The 20,272-nt window shown below is 38.2% G+C and overlaps 1 protein-coding gene across 3 annotated transcripts in view; it reads right to left on the bottom strand.

Annotated features, from left to right (window-relative positions):
* The window catches only part of MICU3 (mitochondrial calcium uptake family member 3), a 53,811-nt gene extending 36,403 nt beyond the window's left edge, over window positions 1-17,408 (bottom strand). For 2 of the 3 annotated variants that reach the window (XM_051790335.1, XM_051790334.1), the window contains exons 1-4: window positions 17,118-17,408; window positions 5,685-5,838; window positions 1,704-1,735; window positions 862-940 (exon numbers count right to left, since the gene is read on the bottom strand). In XM_051790335.1, coding sequence (XP_051646295.1) covers window positions 862-940; window positions 1,704-1,735; window positions 5,685-5,838; window positions 17,118-17,387 — 535 coding nt within the window. In that variant the 5' untranslated portion in view covers window positions 17,388-17,408. The remainder of the gene's footprint in view (window positions 1-861; window positions 941-1,703; window positions 1,736-5,684; window positions 5,839-17,117) is intronic. The other variant, XM_051790333.1, reaches the window with a different exon arrangement.
* Between the last annotated feature and the right edge of the window lie 2,864 nt (window positions 17,409-20,272).

The raw sequence follows: 20,272 nt of genomic DNA, 5'->3' as shown, positions 1-20,272 counted from the left end.
AGTGCCTTCATGCACTAGAGATTCAAGCCTAGGATCCTCCTCTGAGAGTAGGTTTATACTACTTAGTCCTTTAATAAATTTGAGCTGCATTTGATTGGAATTTTGTTGCTGGCATAGTTATTTTAAACATCCATAAATTGTCTTTATTTTATAGCAAGTACTTGTGGCTGCTTTTAAAAATGTTTCAAACGCTCCACCAGACCTTTGCCATTCTGAATATAAGTAAATAAATATGCGGATAATTTATCATAAATAGCTTTTAAATGTCTGTACAAGCCATCATTGTTTTTTACACTCTATATTTTTGGTTTTGAAGTTTTGATAGAGCTTATTAAGAAAGAAAAAACAAGAGGAGACCAGGAGTGACTCTTGGCTCTTCATTTACCAATAGTGTGAGTTTTAAAAGCTATCAAAGCCCTCATCTGCAGAACTTAAAGGGGCGTATAGCATTTCTGAAATTGTCACTTTGTGTTGTGTACAAAATGCTTATTTGGTGATATACAATACCATCTTTGGAAATAAATCATATTATCAAACTTATTAAAAAAAACAGATATTGTGTCTTTATTAAAATACTCTGTCTATATACCATTCATTGCAACAAACTGAACCTGAAACATTCAACATGAGTTTAACAAACTCTAAGACACAAATTCACCTGAAGAGGCTAGCTGTAAGATGGCATCATTAAAACACTGTAGAGATTAAAAGGAATTTTTCCATGCTGTAAAATGGAGAAAGCAAGGATAAACTTTTTATCTTTTTGAAATTGTGATGCATATGAAAGTACAACTTCACTTTAACCACAACAAATTAATACAGTGATAATTTGGTTCAGGAAAATAAGTTTTAATCAATCACCTTTCTCATTAAGGTTACGGAAAAGTTTGGATGATCCTTTCCAAACTGGTGGTGTCTCCATAAGGATCTGATTCAGTTCCTAAAAAATAAGATTTAAAAAATATAAAAGCATATACTTCAATATTTAATGAAGAAGTCAACACATTACGAGTAAATTCTAGGAAATCAATATAAAAGATAAGAAACTGCAAGCAAATTACCAGTTAATTTAACTGCAGTTACCACAATCATTTTGAAAGAACTCAAGCACCATATAAATTTTGCACACACAATTATTGCAAGTATTACTCATCTGCATGAATGCAATGTATTTGTGGCTGGAATTACTCACTACTGATCATATTCAGTGAAGCCAAGGATAAGTTTCCCTGCATTTCAGTAAAGTCTTCATACAAAATCCAAGCAACTGTTCTTTTAAAGCACTCAGCCTGAACTAAAGCAAACTTCACCCATGAATATGAATGTACTTTCCTTAAAATACAGGGAAACAGAGTGCTTCTGCAGTTATAGAAATGTGGGGGGAAAAACAAAAGTAAGAGGCACTTAAACACCACAAAAAGGGAGAGAGTGGCGTAAGTATTTCAGTCAGTTTGGGATATACCTGTTACACCTAGACACTAAGAAATGCAGGCAGATATGGACTGAGGAAGCAACTGCCAAAGGCTAGAGGAATTCAGTAAATAACAGGCACAACTGCTAAAGCATCTCAGAGATTCTGGATTCCACTGACTCTGAAGTGACAACAATGAAGAAATTAAACTCTCCTGTGACTCTGTTTACATACTGAATGAAAGTAACTATCAAAATATATGGTTATAAGACACACAGGAATTAATGCCCACCTGCTTTGAAAGGGATCGCCATTTTTTAGCACCTGCAACAAAAGATAAAGTCATGAGCTCACAGCATTTAGTTTTGCCAATGTGATGTCATAAAAATTAGACTGCATTACACTGTGTTTTCAAGACAAAGAAGTAGTATTTTCCTTACTCCATGAGTATAACCTTTAACCTGCTTCCAAAAAAATTCTCTTTATGTTATTTTAAAAAAATTAGCTTAATACATACCCGAAGTCCTAACTTTAAAGAAACAATTCAGATGTATAGTTTTTAATCCAACTCTGCTTCAGTGAGAGAAAAGACTTTCAACCTCCAAAATACATCCTTAAAACATTTAACAGGAAATGGTTTCCTGTTTTCAGCTTTCAATATTCTGAAATGATTATTTAGTAGCAGTAGTATTACAATGCAGATTGTAGGGAGACCTAAATTCTGGCCCTTGCTTCAGGGACCACTGATACATTTTAAAGCAAACAGAAAAAAAAAGTCCTTAAAACTACACCAGGCACTAAGACCCTCTTCAGCTCTTCCTAGTAACTCAGATTCATGCTTCCTTTTACAGCCTCTGTCAGGTTCAATTCTTTTTAAGTTATAACAGAAGAGCTGAAGAGGGCCTCCAATTCAGAACTGCTCATTAGCACTGAAAACTGGTTATGACTGACCAGATCCTTTCTTCCTAACATCTTAACTCCAGGCACAGAGGAAAATACTCATATTCAACAAGAGTTGTCCATAACCATTCAAGAATTCAAAACTTGAGGTCTATCCCCACCCTCTCAAGACAAATATTTGCACAGATGCAATAAATATTAAGACACGGCTCTGTGAATATCAGAATTCACAAGGGTACAAAAAGTAGCATTGCATGTGATCAAATCCATAAATTTTTGGTGGGTAAAGGCTCCTTTTTGTAGAGCAAAACACACTGTGGTACTAGAAATCCCTTTCCCATGCTCCATTAAATAATTAACACAATACAGAAGCTACTTACTACAGTCTTTTATTAGTTCATAGTTAAAAACTGACTGAAATTAATTTTACATCTTGGTAAAGGTTTGCACCAAGGCAGTCCACAAATCCCACTCTAACTATGGGGGAGTTATATCAAACAACATCATAACACAAGCTAACAGATTTTCATATACTTTTCACCTTATCTTTTAAAATTCAATTATAGTCTTGTCTCAGAAAACTAAATAAACTCCCCCAAAACGACCTCATTTACCATACAAATTCATATATGGATTGGAGAATATATATATCTAATATATATATCTAATATATATAAAACTTATATCTAATATATAATTTTATATCTAATATATATATCTAATTTTCCAATCAGATAATGTTTCAGTCTCATACATTATATACGTATTTTCTTTCTAGACAAGTCAGTGAAGATCTAAGTGTATATTCATACTTCTTACAGCTAAGGCTAAAATTACTGTAGTTAGCACTACAGGGAACAAAATATATTTCCTCTTCTCATAACTGGCTGATACGAATGTATCAAGCTTGACTCTTAAAAATATTATATTTTCCCAAATGAAAGCCTGCACCATAAAGACAGCAGCAAGTTAATTATAGCATTTATTTTCTATTTTCTATAATAAATGCCTGGAGTAAAAAGCTTCACTTTATAAGAGAAAATATACTCTTATAATATTAGTTAGTGTTTAATCAAAAAAGGAAGTGAACACCCTCTTGACTTTTGTAGGGTTTACATGATTTCCAAAGTAAATCAATCACAATAGACGCATTCACTCCATCACGAATCTCATTCAGGTCTAGTATTATTAGCTTTTCTATAAAGGAGACATAAAGAGCTACTATTATTATGCTTCAAAGGAGTTTTGTCAAAAAAGAAAAAATGCCAAGACCTTCCTAGTCTTCATCCATAAAACCTCCCACGTCTATGTTCTTTTTCCTTATGCAAAATATAGATGCTCTAGTATGTCAGCCTGAATGGACCCAATTATTTACAACTTGCAACATATTTATACAATGACCCCAAAAATACAAAATAAGATGTTTAGAATGTATTACTTTATTCTGAAAAACACCTTCCTTAAATGCACTGCCTTCAATAGAGCAAGACAGAAAATTAAGACTTGCTCAAGCAGACAAAGCAGTACTTTGACAATGCTTTGACAGTACTTTGATAATTTTAACAAGGGTTAAAATTATCCCAGTCAGGTATGAGAAGCTGGAAGTGGTAATCTGCGGGTCATCTATTTCACCTATTCCTATTTATCAGCCTTCTGTCCAAATGTCCCAGACAATATGACTTCCACTATAATGAAGTCATCCACTTCTGCTTAGTTACAATCCCTTAAAATAATTGTCAGCCATGTAGTCTCTGATATTAGTCTAAAAATCTAAAGAACATCCAGGTTAGTTTTGCTTTTGGTCTCAGAGGTGAACTGGATGCACAGGAAGGATTTTGATACAAACAAGGTTTGCTACACTGAACTCAGAAGGGTGCCTGACTGTTCAGATCTCAGATCTCTTCTCCTTTGTAATGAGATAAACAGAATGTCCTTGTGAGTTAAATGCTTTTTGGTTTGGTTTTGTTTTTAAAATCTGAATACTTGCTTTGATAGAGGAGAAAGCATAAATTTTGTTAGCATGGGAAAATTTTAACAGCAAACCATACATATAGTGTGGTCAAGCCAGTCAAACTGTCATAAAATGGAGTTAAACCAAATGTTTAACTGATGTCCAGCACATGTAGCACAAGTGCTTCATGACCATACACAGTGAAACCCAACTCCACAGTAACAGAAAAAGGAAGATTTGAAGGTCTGGGCAGAGGAAGTAGATGTAAATCATCGATGTGTATTTGTATTAAATCATGTGATAAGCAATCTGATTCCTCTCTTTTAACTGCAAAGCAAAAAAAAAAAAAAAATAAAATTTTTGCTTTCTGGTAAGAGTTTCAAAGTTTTGCAAGTTTTCCCCATCTAAGCTCTATCCTCTGTCTTCACTGTTATAACAAGATTATATCTTTATTCAAAAGTTACAGAAGTTTTGATGTGCCATGGCTAAATTCTTTCCCTGTTTCATTACTGTTAGGAGAACAAAGGGAAAAAATTCAACATCTGCACAGAGCTTTAAGCTCTCCTCTGACTGTTTTAGTGCTGCTTTTGACTGTTCTCTATACTAGCTCTGTGGTGTAGACTTCATGAAGAAAGACCCAAGGTGAGTGATCACACATGTCACACCTGAGCAAAGATATTCACATTCCCCAGAAGTTGTGTGCTGCTACCAATGCACTGCAAACCTGAGGGGCAGGAAATCAAACTAGAACTGAAAGGGATCACCTTACTAATCAGTCACTCTTTGATACTTAAAGCAGAGATTTTACAATAAATGAACTAAAGTTGATAGTTGATTTTTCATTAATTTAACTAACACATAGTACTAACTCTGGCAATGTTAAAGTGTAGAAAGTGGATCTCCCAGGGGACTGAATCTCTCAGTCAAAGCATGTTATTTAGAACTCTGTGATATAGTCAGAGAACCTTTGTGGGGCAAAACACTCCAACAGGACAGCAGATGAGAATTTAAGATGGCAACATTCGCAAAAAAATGTTATCCTAAGTTATTTAGAGAACTCATATGTTGCCTGTTTATAGAATAACTATAAAGAGAAGGAAGCAAGAGTTTACAGCAATACTGGCCTGCTCTGAAAGGAACTGTGTCCATGGAAATGACACAACTTGCTGTCTTACATGACTATTGAGCTGTTTGTGACCTTTACGAGAAGAAAGTTAAACTAATAGCAGATGTTTGCAATCTAGTAGCAATCAAGCATACTGATTGTATGCACTTGGATACCATTAAAAATAAAAATGTGGAAGATGCAGTATCTCTCTACTACAGTCAGAAACAGAAGTAGGAACCAAAAGCAAATGGAAAAATAACATACACTGCTGACATTTTCCCTAGCAATTTTATCATCATAAAACTCCTGCTTACATTTGGGTTCATCACTTGTAACAGCCTGAATGAAGTCATGTGGAGTCATATATAGCTGTCCTTCAAATTCTAAACTGGCAAACATACGAAACCGTTGCTCCCGAGGAGTTGCATAAAGGTGTAAATCTTCAAGGTCTGATCTGCTTTCTGTAACCTTCAAAGACAGAAGGAAACAATTTTAATGTACGAGAAAAGTTTTGGTTTACAATTGGCATTGCCATTCATCATAAAGGAACTGTAAACACAAAGGTGCATAGAGTGCAGTTGTTGGTATTCCACTGTAAATTCTTCTGTGAATACTGCTATTTCGAGTATCCAATGCAATTAAAGCTACTGTACTTGGGGGAACAGAAGAAGAGAAGAGCACAATTATACCTGCAGAGTTACAAAAGTATAATATGGCATTATGTTCACACATCAGAAGAGTTTATATATGACAAGAGTTTCTGGTACATTTACCAGCCAGCTGATTTACATGTAAACTTGGTAGTACAAAATGTTCTGAATTATTATATCTTTGTGTTACACTGCCAAACCTTTGAACAGAAAATATACTACTGCTATCCGAAAAGTTTTTTTAGCCCATAACGAGGCTGCTCTGTGGAATCAGTATCTTGAAGAAAACATAAGTATCCAATGTTTTTTCAGAGATGAAAACACCAAACCCAAACTGTTTCCTAAAAGGAAGAGCAATGATATAGCTAACTTCTCCCAGAATGCTAAAATAGTAATGCAGCATCTTATCAATGAAATATCCCAAGTTGCTTGTTACTCTTGTCATTTCATGCAGTATCCCTAAAATGTCAAACTAAGGAAATGTAACAAGTAGCACATGATTTAACTAATATTATGCTTTCTTTTAACAACTAAGCAACAGACAAATAAACCTTGTTTTTCACAGAGGCATCTAAACCCAAACAGAAGTTGGAAGATGTCTGCAGTGGCTGTCCACTAAGAGATAACTGACCTCAAATACAAACAGAAATTGGTTTTCCAAAACCCGTCTAAGAATAGACTTCAGATTTCAGCAATTAGAAGCAAAGGCACATTTATACCGGACAGTCAAAGATAGGGGCTCACTTTTCTTCAGCTTTCCAAACAAAGTCCTTAAAAAATAAAGCATTAGTAAGACTACTGCAGTGAAACAAAATTTTATGGCCTCCAGTTATAACTTGGATTAAATTAGATTGTAAAATAGACACACCAAAAATGAATGTGTCTAGAAGAGGTCAAACACTTTCTTTTTGGAAAAAAATTGATTTTATATAGGAGAGTCTTACTACTTCAATACTTTATCTAGGACACTTTCACCAGCCTTGTAGAAGGAAGAAAGACTACTGACTGTCTATTCCTCTTTCTGGACTGTCTCTAGTATTTTTAAAATCATTGCTTTGGGTCTGTATGTGTGAAAATGTTTTGTTTCAATAGAAAAACCTGTCACAGAAAGTGAGAGAAACACTTATACAATAATTTTCACGAGACTGCTCTACAGACAAATATTCTGCACTTCTGCCTGAGAAGCAGCTTTAAACCTGGAGTTTGTGTTTTTTATAATTTTCAAATGATTACCAAATTAAATATGGGGAGAAAAAAAAAATCTAACAGCCAGTTAGATGACTACAAAGTCATCTTTAAATGATAAAAAGAAGCTAAATTCCTTTCTGACATACTCACATGCAAGCCAAAATATTTCTGTCCTATCTCACTGTTTGAATATTTTGGTCTTACTGATCCTTCAGCAGTCCAGTGGCATTCAAGCTATGTCTTCATGTGGGATTTACACAACTCAATTGTTTTGATAGAACTTGTAGTGACACAACTGATTATCCCTGTATTTGAAGTTTAATAATCTATCTTATTTTTGATACCTGTGTTATTTTATCACTATTACAAACATGCTTTTTGAATACATTCAGGTTGTAAGCATGAGTAATAAAGCAATATTTCTGCAAAGTCAATTTTCAGAAAAGAAACTGCTTCAAGGCCATATTACACATGCAGTATGTATAATTGATTGCAATCAGTCCTAATCAATCATACACAACCAAGGGAATCTGTAGATAATGTCTCTCTCAAATATCATCTTAGTTTTGATCACTGTTACCATTTTGAGAACATGTTCAGATTCTTTGCTCTCTCAAGAAATTCTGTCTCAGGTACCACTGCTTAGTATTTTGTTTGAGAGGCTGAGAAAAGCATTTGCTAAATTCTCAGACACATATTTCAACATTATCTTAAGGACTCTATGCTACTACAAGTATAAAATAACATGCTGCAAACATGGAATTTTCAAGACATGCTTAAACTTAATACATGTCAGTACTCAGGTCTGCAAAATCTTAACTTCTGCCTCATATTTCAATCTAGTTTCCCTCTGACTATATAGCAATGCCAATATTTCATGCTCTGGCTCAAAGTCATTGTCACCTGATATGAATACAGCCTGCCACCAAAAAGAGTAGTACCCCCCTAAAGGCCCAATACCCACACGCCATTGCTCTGCCACTTTATGTTCATTTTTCCGAGTGTCAAATTAGATAATGGAGCTGGTCTGACTGAGAACTTTTCTTTTGGTGGTGTTATTTTTTTAGCCAGATAAATGCCTGGATCTACTCCACAAGAACAGTTATTTGTTTCAAAACCTAGGCCACAGGAACTTACAGATTATGGAAAAGAAAATACCACCTGTTCCAGCAGCAAGCTCCACCTACTTCTACTTAAAGTGAAGGGAAAACTGCAAGCTTAAGCATAATTTTATTCCAAGGAATAAAAACACCACTTTATTTTAAACTCTGTGGTTTTATCTGAAAGAACCAAAACAAGTTATTTCTGCTATTGATCCAACATGAATTTAAATAAATATACTCAGGGCTTAACATGTATTGGATGACTGGTCCATATACTAAATGTCCAAATAAAAGCAAGGTTTGGCAGCAGAAGACTCCAGGCACACACCTTAGTAAACTGACAAATAAAACCATCTTTGGAAATAATATTACTTTTTGTCCAAATGTCTTGTTTGGAGCTTTTCTGCTTCTATTACTGTTTAATAGATTAGGAACTATATGATCTTTAAGGTCCCTTCCAAAGCAAAGCACTCTATGATTCTACGAACAAAACACAGAAAGTAGATGTTGGATACCTCTGGGAAGGTACTGCTGGTGAAGGAGTGAACAGCATTCACTAAGATTGCAATTTGTATTCGAAGTTTCAAGAGCTTATCCACACTAAATCTCCCTGTAATTACCAACAATATTCAAACACTTTCATGAAAGTAAATCTCTCTGACAAACAAATGAGGGGAGATTTTTAATGCTTCGTTTACTAACCTGTTGGCAATCCTGCCTACTAATGACTATGATCTTCTATAATGTTATGGTTCTCTGCCTTTTAAAAATGGACACAGCCATTTCCTTCAAGCAGAATGTCACAAATCTCCCAACAGCAGTATCATCGTAATTTTAGATGCAGATCTGCTTTGTAATTAGAAATTTGGGGGGGGGGGGGAAGACCACAACTGAAACCAAGAATCTAGCTGGTAGACAAAATTTTCATCCTTCCAACTTCACAACTCAAGAAGTAAATAAAAAGAGGCAAGACTGAAGTTTATGTGCGCTCGCGAACAATATATTATCTTTTCCCTATTCTCAAAAAATTCTGAGTGTTAATAGTTGTAATCAAACAACTCATGGTTATCATCCTCCCACCCTTCCTCCCTCAAACTCTGGTACCTTGCTGCTCCATATTTCACCGCCCACTCCCTGTCCTCCTGTGCCATACCCTTGCAGAATGACTGAGGATGGAACACAGCACCTTTTTTGGGGTGCTTAAATCAGCTGAAGAGAAAAAATTATCTTGGCCTACTTTCCTGCTGTTCCCTAACACAGAATTGTGCATACATATACCTAACTCCCCCATGGAGAACACATTTCAAAGCACTTTCTAAAATGGATTCAGCACTTATCTGCAAACCACAATCAGGCAAAGAAAACAGAAGGGAACATTTTCCATAAGAAAGTCCATTTCAACATCAGGTTATTGAAACAAGGTAAGTAAAAATTAAATTGAAGACCAAAGAGTAATTTGGCAGGGTACTTCTCTGAGTAAAGAGTATCATTCTTCAATTACGTGCACTTCCGTTTTCTATCTCTGCTACAAACATATTACAAACAGCCTAAAGTACCTGGGAAAGGCTTCAGAAGTTTCAAATTTATTACAGAAATGAAAATATGATAATGCTCTCTAACATGTTTCAATGACTTAATATAGTTACTAAAAACCGTTTTCTGTAAGTCCTCTATTTAGAGAGGGCCACCTAAAGCCCTACTTCTTCTAATAGTACCACCATATGTGTCACAAAGTAGTAGTCCTTTAGAGGCAGATCTTTTTTACAGACACTTGACATTTTTAAGTCAATCAACTTTGAAATCATTCCTTGCAGAACCTCTTCAGAGTGACACCCCTCCATATTTCCTCCCTCTTCATAGAAAAAAATCTGAGTGAAGAAAATCTAGGCTTTCTATCAAACAAATTCAGTGTTCAAAATCCTTTCCCATTTTGGGTTCACCTTTCATGTACTGTGTTTACCAACAGCGACAAGTCAAAATGCCCTGAAAGTCTGGTGCTGTCACCAATGGTGTCCATGTATTACTTGAACCATGGCCTAATCTCCATTTCTGGTCCCATGCTTATCTTACTAGTTTTCTTATCTCAGAGACATGCTCAGCCAGAATTTGGTATAACACAAATTAACCTGTATGGCCTTCCAGTGAATCCATGCAGTAACTTTACATTGACAGCCTAACACATGGCATGAGCCCACAGTGGCATTAAAATAGCTAAAATTTTACAGCAGTTATGACCCCAAACTATCTGAAAATATCAATAAGTATTAATGATGTGGCTCAGATTCACTGTGAGTAAAGTGCAGAAGACAAAATGCTACATAATTACTCTTTCTATTAAAAACCACAAATGTTCTTTGTCAAGTGTGAGTCTTGTACTATATTAGGTCAGTAATTCCAAAGTCTTTATTCTGTGACAAAAAATATAATTTTCCCACAGAAACAAGCTTAAATCCAGATACAGAAATCCTCTCTTGGAAATTTAAAAACTGATGCCTATAAGCTCATAAAGCTCTACAGAAGTAATCTGCAAGTGTCCTTTATCAAAACCCAGAATACTAGTCCAACTCCCAGATTCTGAGAATACCTACAAATAATGCAAAATATTTTACAGAACAAACGGGTAAAAATATACATGCTGTTTGCATGTGAGGCAAAATGCTCCAGCAGTATCACATTAAAAAAAAAATCACAACTTTGCTGTGTTCCAAGTCAATTCAGTATTCTCTTGCTTTTTCCAACTGAGATAAAGGTGAGACTATTTTAGCTAAAGAAGCCAACATTTACTACTAAAAGTACATTTTGCTTGCAGTCAAAATTATGTTTGTTGTAGTAGTTTAATCTTTAATTTATTTCAAGTGAGTAACTTTCTTTGAATTTTTGCTTGCAAAGTAATCTGTCTTCCATCAATGAGAATCTGTGCAAATCATTAAAATAAAAAGGTTTTCAAAGCAATGCTGTTCCTAACTTCCTTCGTTTATATTTGACTTCAGGCTTATTTAATATGCTCCCATGTAGATAAAAGTAGCACAATTCTGTTTTCATGCTGGGTGGCCAAAAGGTTAAACGTCAAGTTCCCAGTGTGGGAAAATCCCAAAGTAGACAAAACTGTTTTGATGCTTACTGAAGTTGTCTTTCTAGCAGACAACTTAGATGTAGTACAGCCAACAATTCTGTTAGTTGATCCCGCTTCACTGAGATACAGACATTATTATATTAAAGTATTTACAAGCACAGGAAGCTAGAGTGTATCTAAAATGCTGTAAAAAGGGCCATGTTCAAGTACAATTGTGTTACAGGAAATCCTTGGGTAACAGTGTTTAACTGTAAGCACAGCTATTCCAGAAATCCTTCGAAGTAAGTATTATGCTAAAATATTCTCCAACAGTCCTTCTTATATTAGTTTCACATGGAAGTTACTTAACCTCTAGCAGCTCAAGAAGCTTTAGTCAGTGTGTATATCCTGCATGTGCTTCACTGCATGCAGCACTAAAACATACAAGTAGCTGCATCCATCTGTCCCAAACATGCATTATCCTTTTTTAACATTAGGAGGAACACAGAATTAGTGATGAAAGGTAAACCTTCCTTTTCCTTCAGCACGGCTCTCACTACAGCTGGCTGGCAAGCTGTATTCTTCTTGGGATGATGCCAGTAAGGAGCTTCATCTGTGATCAGCTGAAGAGCAAACCATCTTCCTACGTTTGGCAATTGACCTACGACATGAAAAAGCATTTGCTACAAGTGGCTTCTGTAAAAATGATGCTCATGCATCTTTTGGAACAGCATCCTCCTTGAGCAGGCAGGAGAGTCTCTTTCCTAGGGAAGTTTGCCTTGCTTTTTGGAGTTAAAAGTTTTGTTCTTCATTTCATGGAGATGGAAATACATGACATAATGCACTTAGAAATGTGCTGCTACAAATAAACTTGACCTTTTGAGTATTTTCACAAAAAGGGAATTTGACAGTACTGTTGAGGTACAAGGAAAAACCCTCTGGAAACCTCCGAAGTATGCAGCTTCCTTCTCCCAGAAATCAATGTGCCTTCAAGAAATGTGATAAAGTACACATTCCATGTCTGTCTCTCCCTGCCTCCCTTTTAATACCTAAATCACCTCTAAAGGAAATGACTCTTAGAGACCAACTCCTAAAAATAAATAGAGGCCTGGAGTTCACTACCTTTATGCAATGACAACATGACTACAAAAAAGATCTCTTAGGAGTGCAAGAGGCATCATGTGTATTGCCAAGACAATTTTAATAAGTTTTACTAATAACACTGGACTTCTGGAGGTAAGAAACTGGACGACAGTATTAACTTCTCTGAGGAACTCTGGTACTGGATTATGTTTTTAGAAAATTGTTATATTTCTTTGAAAGAAACATGATACACAGCTGTTCCAACAAGGTAAATACTTCATATGTTAGATCAGGGTTCTTCTTGGGTCAATATCATTCTCAGTTACCAGTATAGAGAACCTGTATCAAAATAACAGTTCATTCAAAGAGATTCCTGCTCTGCATAAGCATCTCCTAGACTTTAAAGGAGCTGTCAGCCAACAGAGCTCTTCCAGTCTTCACCAAAACCTTCAGACACAAAACCAGCACCTCCCAGTGCAGAATTTTACTTTGATTCTGAGGCAGCAGTCTTGGAATTAAAGCTGCTGCTTTATTACAGTGTACAAGATTTCACTCAAGGTAATCACATATAAAGCTGTCATGACTGGAATTATTCTCAGAAAGCATTTGGGAAAAGGTAATCCCATAGGGAGCTTAGCTTCATGCTGCTTCTGTAACAAATTTTACTCTCCACCAGAACACCTCCAATGATATGCTCGATCAAGCAAGTATACTTTTTCACTGATCACATGATCTTTGTCTGATCAAAATGCCTACCACACCACTGACCCCATATTGGTGATGCATATCATAGCTTACTTGACTTCTAACAAAGAGCATCTTCTCACTCATCTGTACATAAATTCACAAATCCATTGCTCATCAGGTTTCATACTGTAAAAGCCTCATTGAACACGGGGACAGATGTGCAGACCATTTTGACACATTGTTTCTCTACGAGTCTCAAACACATTTTTTTTCCAGTTACTCTCAAATGGTGTGCCTCATTTCTGAACTGGCCAAGAAAGTGTCCCATCAACATCTGTGTAATCATCACTATTACTCTTGGAATCTAAAAGCCCCTTTAAAATTTACTTGTTCCATAAATCCTAGATGACAGCAGTAGGACAAAGCAACTAACTAGCAAGATATATATGATAATCTTATATTAAATATGCCATCACTACTGCCAAGCATTATTTCGACTCAGTAACAGAATCTCATGAAAAGTCAACCGTAGTGATACTAACTGGGACCAGTAAACTCTCAAAATACTTTCACAAGCCATATGAAAACTACCTGGAAGCAGGTGACCTGCCAGAAAAGAAAGTTGTTCTTTGACAGTCAAGATGTAAACTAGGTTAACTGTCATTTTTTAGTATTTGGTGGTATCAGAAAACTGTTCTGCTGTCTGCTGGAGCTGCCTAGATGAAACAAGGCCATTTCACTTATTAAACTTTTACAGAAATTCTTCTGAAGAAACAAGAGAGACACATGGGAATTCAAGACTAGATATTGTACTTAGTTTGGCTTTCTTTACAGTAGTTGGTATGGTGTTATGTTTTGGATTTGTGACCAAAACAGTGTAGATAACATAGAGATATCTCAGCTATTGCTGAGCAGCACTGGCACATTGTCAAGGCTCATTCTGCTTCTCACACTGTCCCACCAGCAAGATAACTGGGGAGGCACAAGAAGCTGGGAGGGGACACAGCTGGGATAGCTGACCCCAACTCACCAAAGAAGGATTCCATACAATATAATTGTGCTCAGTAATAAAAGCTTTGGGGAAGAAAGAGGAAATGGACACACACACATTCGGAGTGATGGCATTTGTCTTCTCAAGTCACCATTATGTGTAATGGAGCCCTGTTTTCCTGGGGATGGCCGAACACCTTCCTGCCCATGGGAAGCAGTGAATGAATTCCTTATTTTGGTTTGCTTGTGTGGCTTTGCTCTGCCTGTTAAATGTCTTTATCTGAACGCATTAGTTTTCTCACTTTTACTCTACCAGCTCTCCCTGCCATCCCACTGTGGGAGGGTCAGCAAGTGGCTGTGTGGTGCCTCCTAGCCAAGGTTAAACCCCAGTGTTATAGATGAAACAGCTGCAGCTATCTTGAATCCTTGCAAACACTCTGAGTATCTAAATATTTTACTTTTTTACTGAATATCACTTTTTGTGATACTGTTTTCAGTTATAAACTTACTTTGTGTTAACCATTAAAAATGAAATTATCCATTCTCAGTTGCTGTTTCAGAACAATTTTTTTTGAATGAACACAAAAAACTGTGGGAGGAGATAGATTCCTTTTTCCCACATTAGAACACTTAAAAATTTTTAAGACTCTCTGACAAGTCTATGTTTATACAAGTCTATACATTATGGCTGTCTATGTTTTAAAGATTTAAAGGATTTCAGGTCTTGCAGGGGCTGGTCACTTTAGTGTCAGGACTGAGGTTTTTTTTTTAGAGGTTATTCTGTCCCCCAGGGGTGATGCAAGAAACCAACAGTGTAACTGCTTTCACCAGCTAGCTGCTGTAGATCTCTCTACCAAGACACTGACAGCAGAGATACCAGCTACTTCTTGCTTCCAGTGGTCTAAGCAAATGCATTTGGGAAAAGCACGCTGCTAGAGGGAAGAATAAGGAAGAAACACACAAGTGGAAATATTAGGATGAAACAGAAAAGTGTGGCTTGGATAGAGGAGAAAAAGAAAAGCTGTTGCATTATTTGCTTTGGTGTAATGAAACGCAGACTGAGATGGGAAATGAGATGGGGGAACTAGGGAAATGGGAAAGTGGGGGAAGGACAAACCTCTAAAGCCCCAGAAAACAGTGTCAGACTTTATGCATCAGGAATAAAGAAGAAACATCCAAAAGCAGCTAGAAAGAATCCCAAGATACTTGACCCTCATCATTCGTTGTTGGTCAGTACTTGACAGAATTGTAAAAATCTCCTAACAAAACATGCACCACAGTTCCATCAAACTCTTCTATACAGAAGCTGCAGATTATCATCCTCTAGCCATTAGTCTAAACACACTCTGCAGTATATCCAAGAGCTCCAGCCTTGATCCTAATAACATTGACACTTTAATGATTTTTCACAACAGAATTTTCTACTTCCAACATTATTATGCTTTTTACACTGTTAAACTCTATTAAGGTTGCAAGCTCAGCCCTTAAAATTAGGAATTAAAAAAGTTATTGTCACTATCATGAATACCATTCAATGCAATTTGAACAGTATTCACATCCTTTTTTCCATCTCTGGAGATGTTTCAGAAATCTGTAGTGAGAGAGTTGGTGCTCATCATAGGTCTAGAAGGCAATTATAAACGGATCACAGACAGAGCTCATGGTCAAACTACTCTTGGTAGTTCACCATCTAGATCTGCTTTCAAACTATGGTCTTTCCCCACTGCCATACAAGCCTTTTGCAGCACGAGAGTCACTAAAAAAAAACCACAGGAACCCACTACCTCAGACCAAAAGTTTCACAGCTGTTTTCCACATAGGACCATGGTGTTTGTCCTTAAAACTGTGTTTGTCTTCAAAAAAATAGCCCATGTATACATAGAAAATACATTTTACATATTTTTTAATTTTACATGAATTAAAATATAACCTTAATTCTAAATTTGCAACCTCAGTCCTTTTACAGTGATGTATCTGAAAATTCATAATTATACATCCGACTAAATGAATTGACTTTTCTAGGGTGCAGGAGCCATATTTCCCCTGAAAAAAGACTGAGAATTAAAAAGTAAAACAGTGTTAAGTTCTGTCAAATCAAAACAGTATGAAAACCTGGAGGAATTTGTCTTCAGTCTTCTATGCCACAGTAACACACTCAAGAAACAAGTACATGAATAATCAAAAACACCTGGCTCAACTTCCCTTCATAAAGGATGCTGCCGACAGAATCTGCATTTCAGCTAATGACACAGGGCAAAAGGGCTGATAACATTCATTCTTAAGACCAAGGCCTCTGCTGCAAAAATGCAGATCCTGCTCCCAAAGACAGTTTAAAATAAACTTGGTATACAGAAAGCAGGCCATTTGCACCACTGATTTCCAGTCTTATCAGATCCCATACTGACAAACTGCCTAATCATAGCTCTCGACATTTTTAAATGAAAAAAAACCCCACCCCTATCATTACCACATGTTACGCATGTCACGGTGCGGAGTATCTCCCTATGACTTCATTTTCCAGGTAAAGTCCAACTGTTTCTTGTCACCCCTGGTTACTCAACCTGTGTTTTCTCTGAACTAGTTCAGCTGAAGCGTTATTTGTCATAGTGTTGTCACTTTGTACGCAGCTCTGCGTAAACCTTTCGCTCTACAGGAAATTTTATACTAAATCGATAACTGTCCTAAGTATAAAGAAGCTGAACTCAGGTTTTGAGCTGCTCTACTTGCAAACCGGCACTCTCTATTAAAGAAAGGTTCGGACAGCACCAGAGACGAGGCGCAGCCAAGGCGCGTCAGTGCCCGCTACCCGCCGCGCTCCGCTGACAGCCCGTGTCTCCCGAGGGGTCACAGCTCCTCCCGGGGCCCTGCCTCGCCTCCTGGCCCCGGGCCGGCCCCACGCAGGGTCACCTCTGCGCCACAGCCCGGGAAGCGCCCCCCCGGCCGGCCGCCCCCGGCAGACACGGTCCCGCTGCGAAAGGACGCGCACACACCTACCGTCTCCTTGGCAGCGGCCGCCACGGGGATAGGGAGCAGCGCCCGGGCCCCTGCCGGCTCCCGGGAGGGCTCCCACCGGCGCTCGGACAGGCGGTACCCCGCGTACCCGGCGAGAGCCGCCCCCGCTGCCGCCAAGCCCAGCTCCCGCCGCCACCGCCGCGGCCCCGCCGGCCCGACCCCGCCGCCGCCCCACAGCCGCCGCGCCGGCGGAGCGCCGGGTGCGGGCCCCAGGCGGCGGCGCCACCGCAGGAGGGAGCGCAGGGCGGCCATGGCCCCCTCCGCCCCAGCGCCGGGCGCTCCGAGCCCCCGGTGCCGGCAGAAGCCTCGCGAGAAGCGGAGAAGGGGAGGGGAACCGAGCGGCCCCGGCAGGCCCCGCCCCGCCCGCGCCACCGGGCGCCCCGCGGGCACCGCGCCGGGATCCGGCTGCCGGCTCCAGGGATAGGCAGCAGTCCGCGGCGGGATGTGCGGTGCCACTGGCGGGCCGCCGCCAAGTTAGTGGAGATACGAGGTGGTCAGACCAAACACGAAGAACGGGCACGACCCTGGATCCGCCCAGTTCAAGCCAAAGTGCCTGGGAAAGGGGATGCGTGGGAACTGCCGCGACTGCGGGCAGAGCTGGCGCGTGTGCCGTGGGTCCCCGGTAACGTGCTCTAGAGCCTGACCGCGTGATTCCAGGGCCGTGCTCCCAAGGGAGTGTGCCGCACGACACAGATGTATCTTTGCCATGTCGGCAGCCTCTCCTCAGGTAGCCTCCTTAGCATTACCAAGCAGTAGATAAAGACCAGTGGTGAAAGATGAGCGTGGTCTTTTGTCCCTACCTGGTGCTGATGGGCGATACACTTCGTCAGGCATTTCATATTAGGCCATTCTTCCATGGTGCAACCTGCATCACCACCTAGGTTTCCTTGAAACTTCATAAACTGCAAACAAACACTTCAAGACACAGCACACTGTATGGCATTTTTTTGCAATGGCCAGGTAGAGCCTCAATCTTTTTCTTTTGTACATAACTTTTTTCCCAAGTTTCAGCCTATTATCCTTCCCCCCCCCCCCCCCCCCTAAATCTTTGATGGCTTTGTATATTGGTATGAAAAGGATTTTGGAAAATACACAAACCATAACTCATTTCAATAGCTTTAAGACACTCTTGTGCATTTTCATATTCTAAAAAACATTTCAGTGACACAGTGATACTGTATCAAGGGAAAAGTGTGGCCGTGTTTGTCAACAGACAGTCTGTCAGATTATGCAACTCTAAGCATGGCCATGGTTGAATTTCCTCAGAGCTACAGCTGGAAAGGCAGGTATCTGGGCTCAATGATAGGTTTACTGCATTTCTTTCAATATTTTAGAATACTGTAAGCAAATTCATCCCTCAAGTAATTATTCCCATCTGTCAAAAACTTTTTTTTAATTTTTTTATCTAAGCTTTATTTTACAGTATGTTGTATGTATGATTCCCAGTCAAAAGTCATCTCCAAATCTGAGTTATATCTGTGTACTAAATGACTAAAAGCCAATATGTAGGTGTCAAGGCAATAATAGTTTCAGATGCTTAATATGACTGAAACTCGAGTACTTTTCCTGCAGTTATATGACTAACCATCTAGTCTGTAAAATTCTGTAGAATGGGTCTTGAATCTTTTCAGTTCTAGCTGCCTCATTAGGAGACATCATTCACCAATACCATTACCTTTTTCAAATAGCCTACTTTTCTGTTTGGCTGGGAAAGAAACCACTTTTGGTCAATGTAGTGTCCCAAAGTAAAGCTATTAGGAGCTCATCAATCATGTAAACTGTGTATGTGAACCATGATTTATCTCCCTGTTCACATTGTTTCCCTGAAATTGGTAAGACACATTTTAATGACTTTTCAATAACACCTTTAGGCTAAATTTTTTTCACTTCAAAAAATCCAATACACATCTGCAGCTACTTACACCTGGATATATTAGTCAGAACTTCCCTGGTGAGCTGTTTGCTCAGGAACAAGAGCAAAATTTATTTGTGCAGCAAGTCAAAAAACATAAGCTGCCTGCACATCTTATATGCACAGATTCAGAAAGCATGTAATTTAAATAAATCAAGGTGGTTTTAATCCAATGATTCACTTAGAGAACTAATAAAAAAGCTGCCAAAGGAGGCATTTGAATGTTGATATATGGAAATGATCTATTCTCACTGGATGTAACCATGTAAATGTGTGCTTGCTGCTTAGCTTCTCCATCGTATTCTGCTTATACAGGAGTTTATTCATGTGTGTCCGTGAAAACATGGACAAAAAAAATCAAGAATCCTAAAAAGCCCTATGAATTTCTGACTTAATGTAAAGAAATAAAAGAAATGAAGGTGTAAGAAATGCAGAACTTGCTTTCCATAGGAAAAGAATTTTTTTCAGCATAGTTTTTCTCTCATTTGAGTTTTTGCGAATAGGTAGATATATATACATGTATGCATACATACCTGCAACTGTATCTGTTCGGAAGAGAAAGTTGTGAATGTTTTTTAAATCTGCGTGTATTGCATTTTAAAAGCTTTTGATCATCAGACTATGACCTGATTTGTACACGGAGCCTTGGAAAAGGTTCTGTTCTTTCTAGTAAATTCTGCACAAAAATACACCTTGTTTCACTCAGACTTGCAGTGCTCAGAAAGGCACTTGCAACTTCTGCATGTTCTGCTTGCCTTGTTGAAAGCAGCCAACCATGTTTTCTTGTCCAAATCAAGGAAGAATCTTGAACTGACCGTGATACCCAGGTATCTGTAGCTGGACATACCCCTTTATGTTATATTTCATGGTTTTTGTTCTGCCAAGTGTTTTCTTTCTCATGTATTCATGAACCCTCCCAGTATTTTATTATGTCATTAAAAATTTACAGCTGGCACAGCAGTGTTGTAAGGGAGTTCTAAAATTAATAAAGGTGCAATAAATTGCAGGACATACAGTTTTATACCAACCAGGATCTTTATAGATACATAGATATCTCTCTCTTTCTATCTATCTATCTATCTATCTATCTATCTATAGACTATCTGTGAAAGATTGCAATCCCTTGCTTTGTCCACTCCCTTTGTAGGCACCAGATTTTGCTTATGACAACATGCTATTCTTGGTAAATATACAGTAATTATATTGTCTTTAGAAGCCAGAACTA

Source organism: Manacus candei, unplaced genomic scaffold (genome assembly GCF_025592945.1).
Source record: "Manacus candei isolate 608988 ecotype Guabito, Panama unplaced genomic scaffold, ASM2559294v1 h1tg000028l, whole genome shotgun sequence".
NCBI classification, from domain to species: Eukaryota; Metazoa; Chordata; class Aves; order Passeriformes; family Pipridae; genus Manacus; species Manacus candei.
The sequence above is the reverse complement of the archived record's forward strand: the minus strand, read 5'-3'. Positions and strand labels throughout refer to the sequence as shown.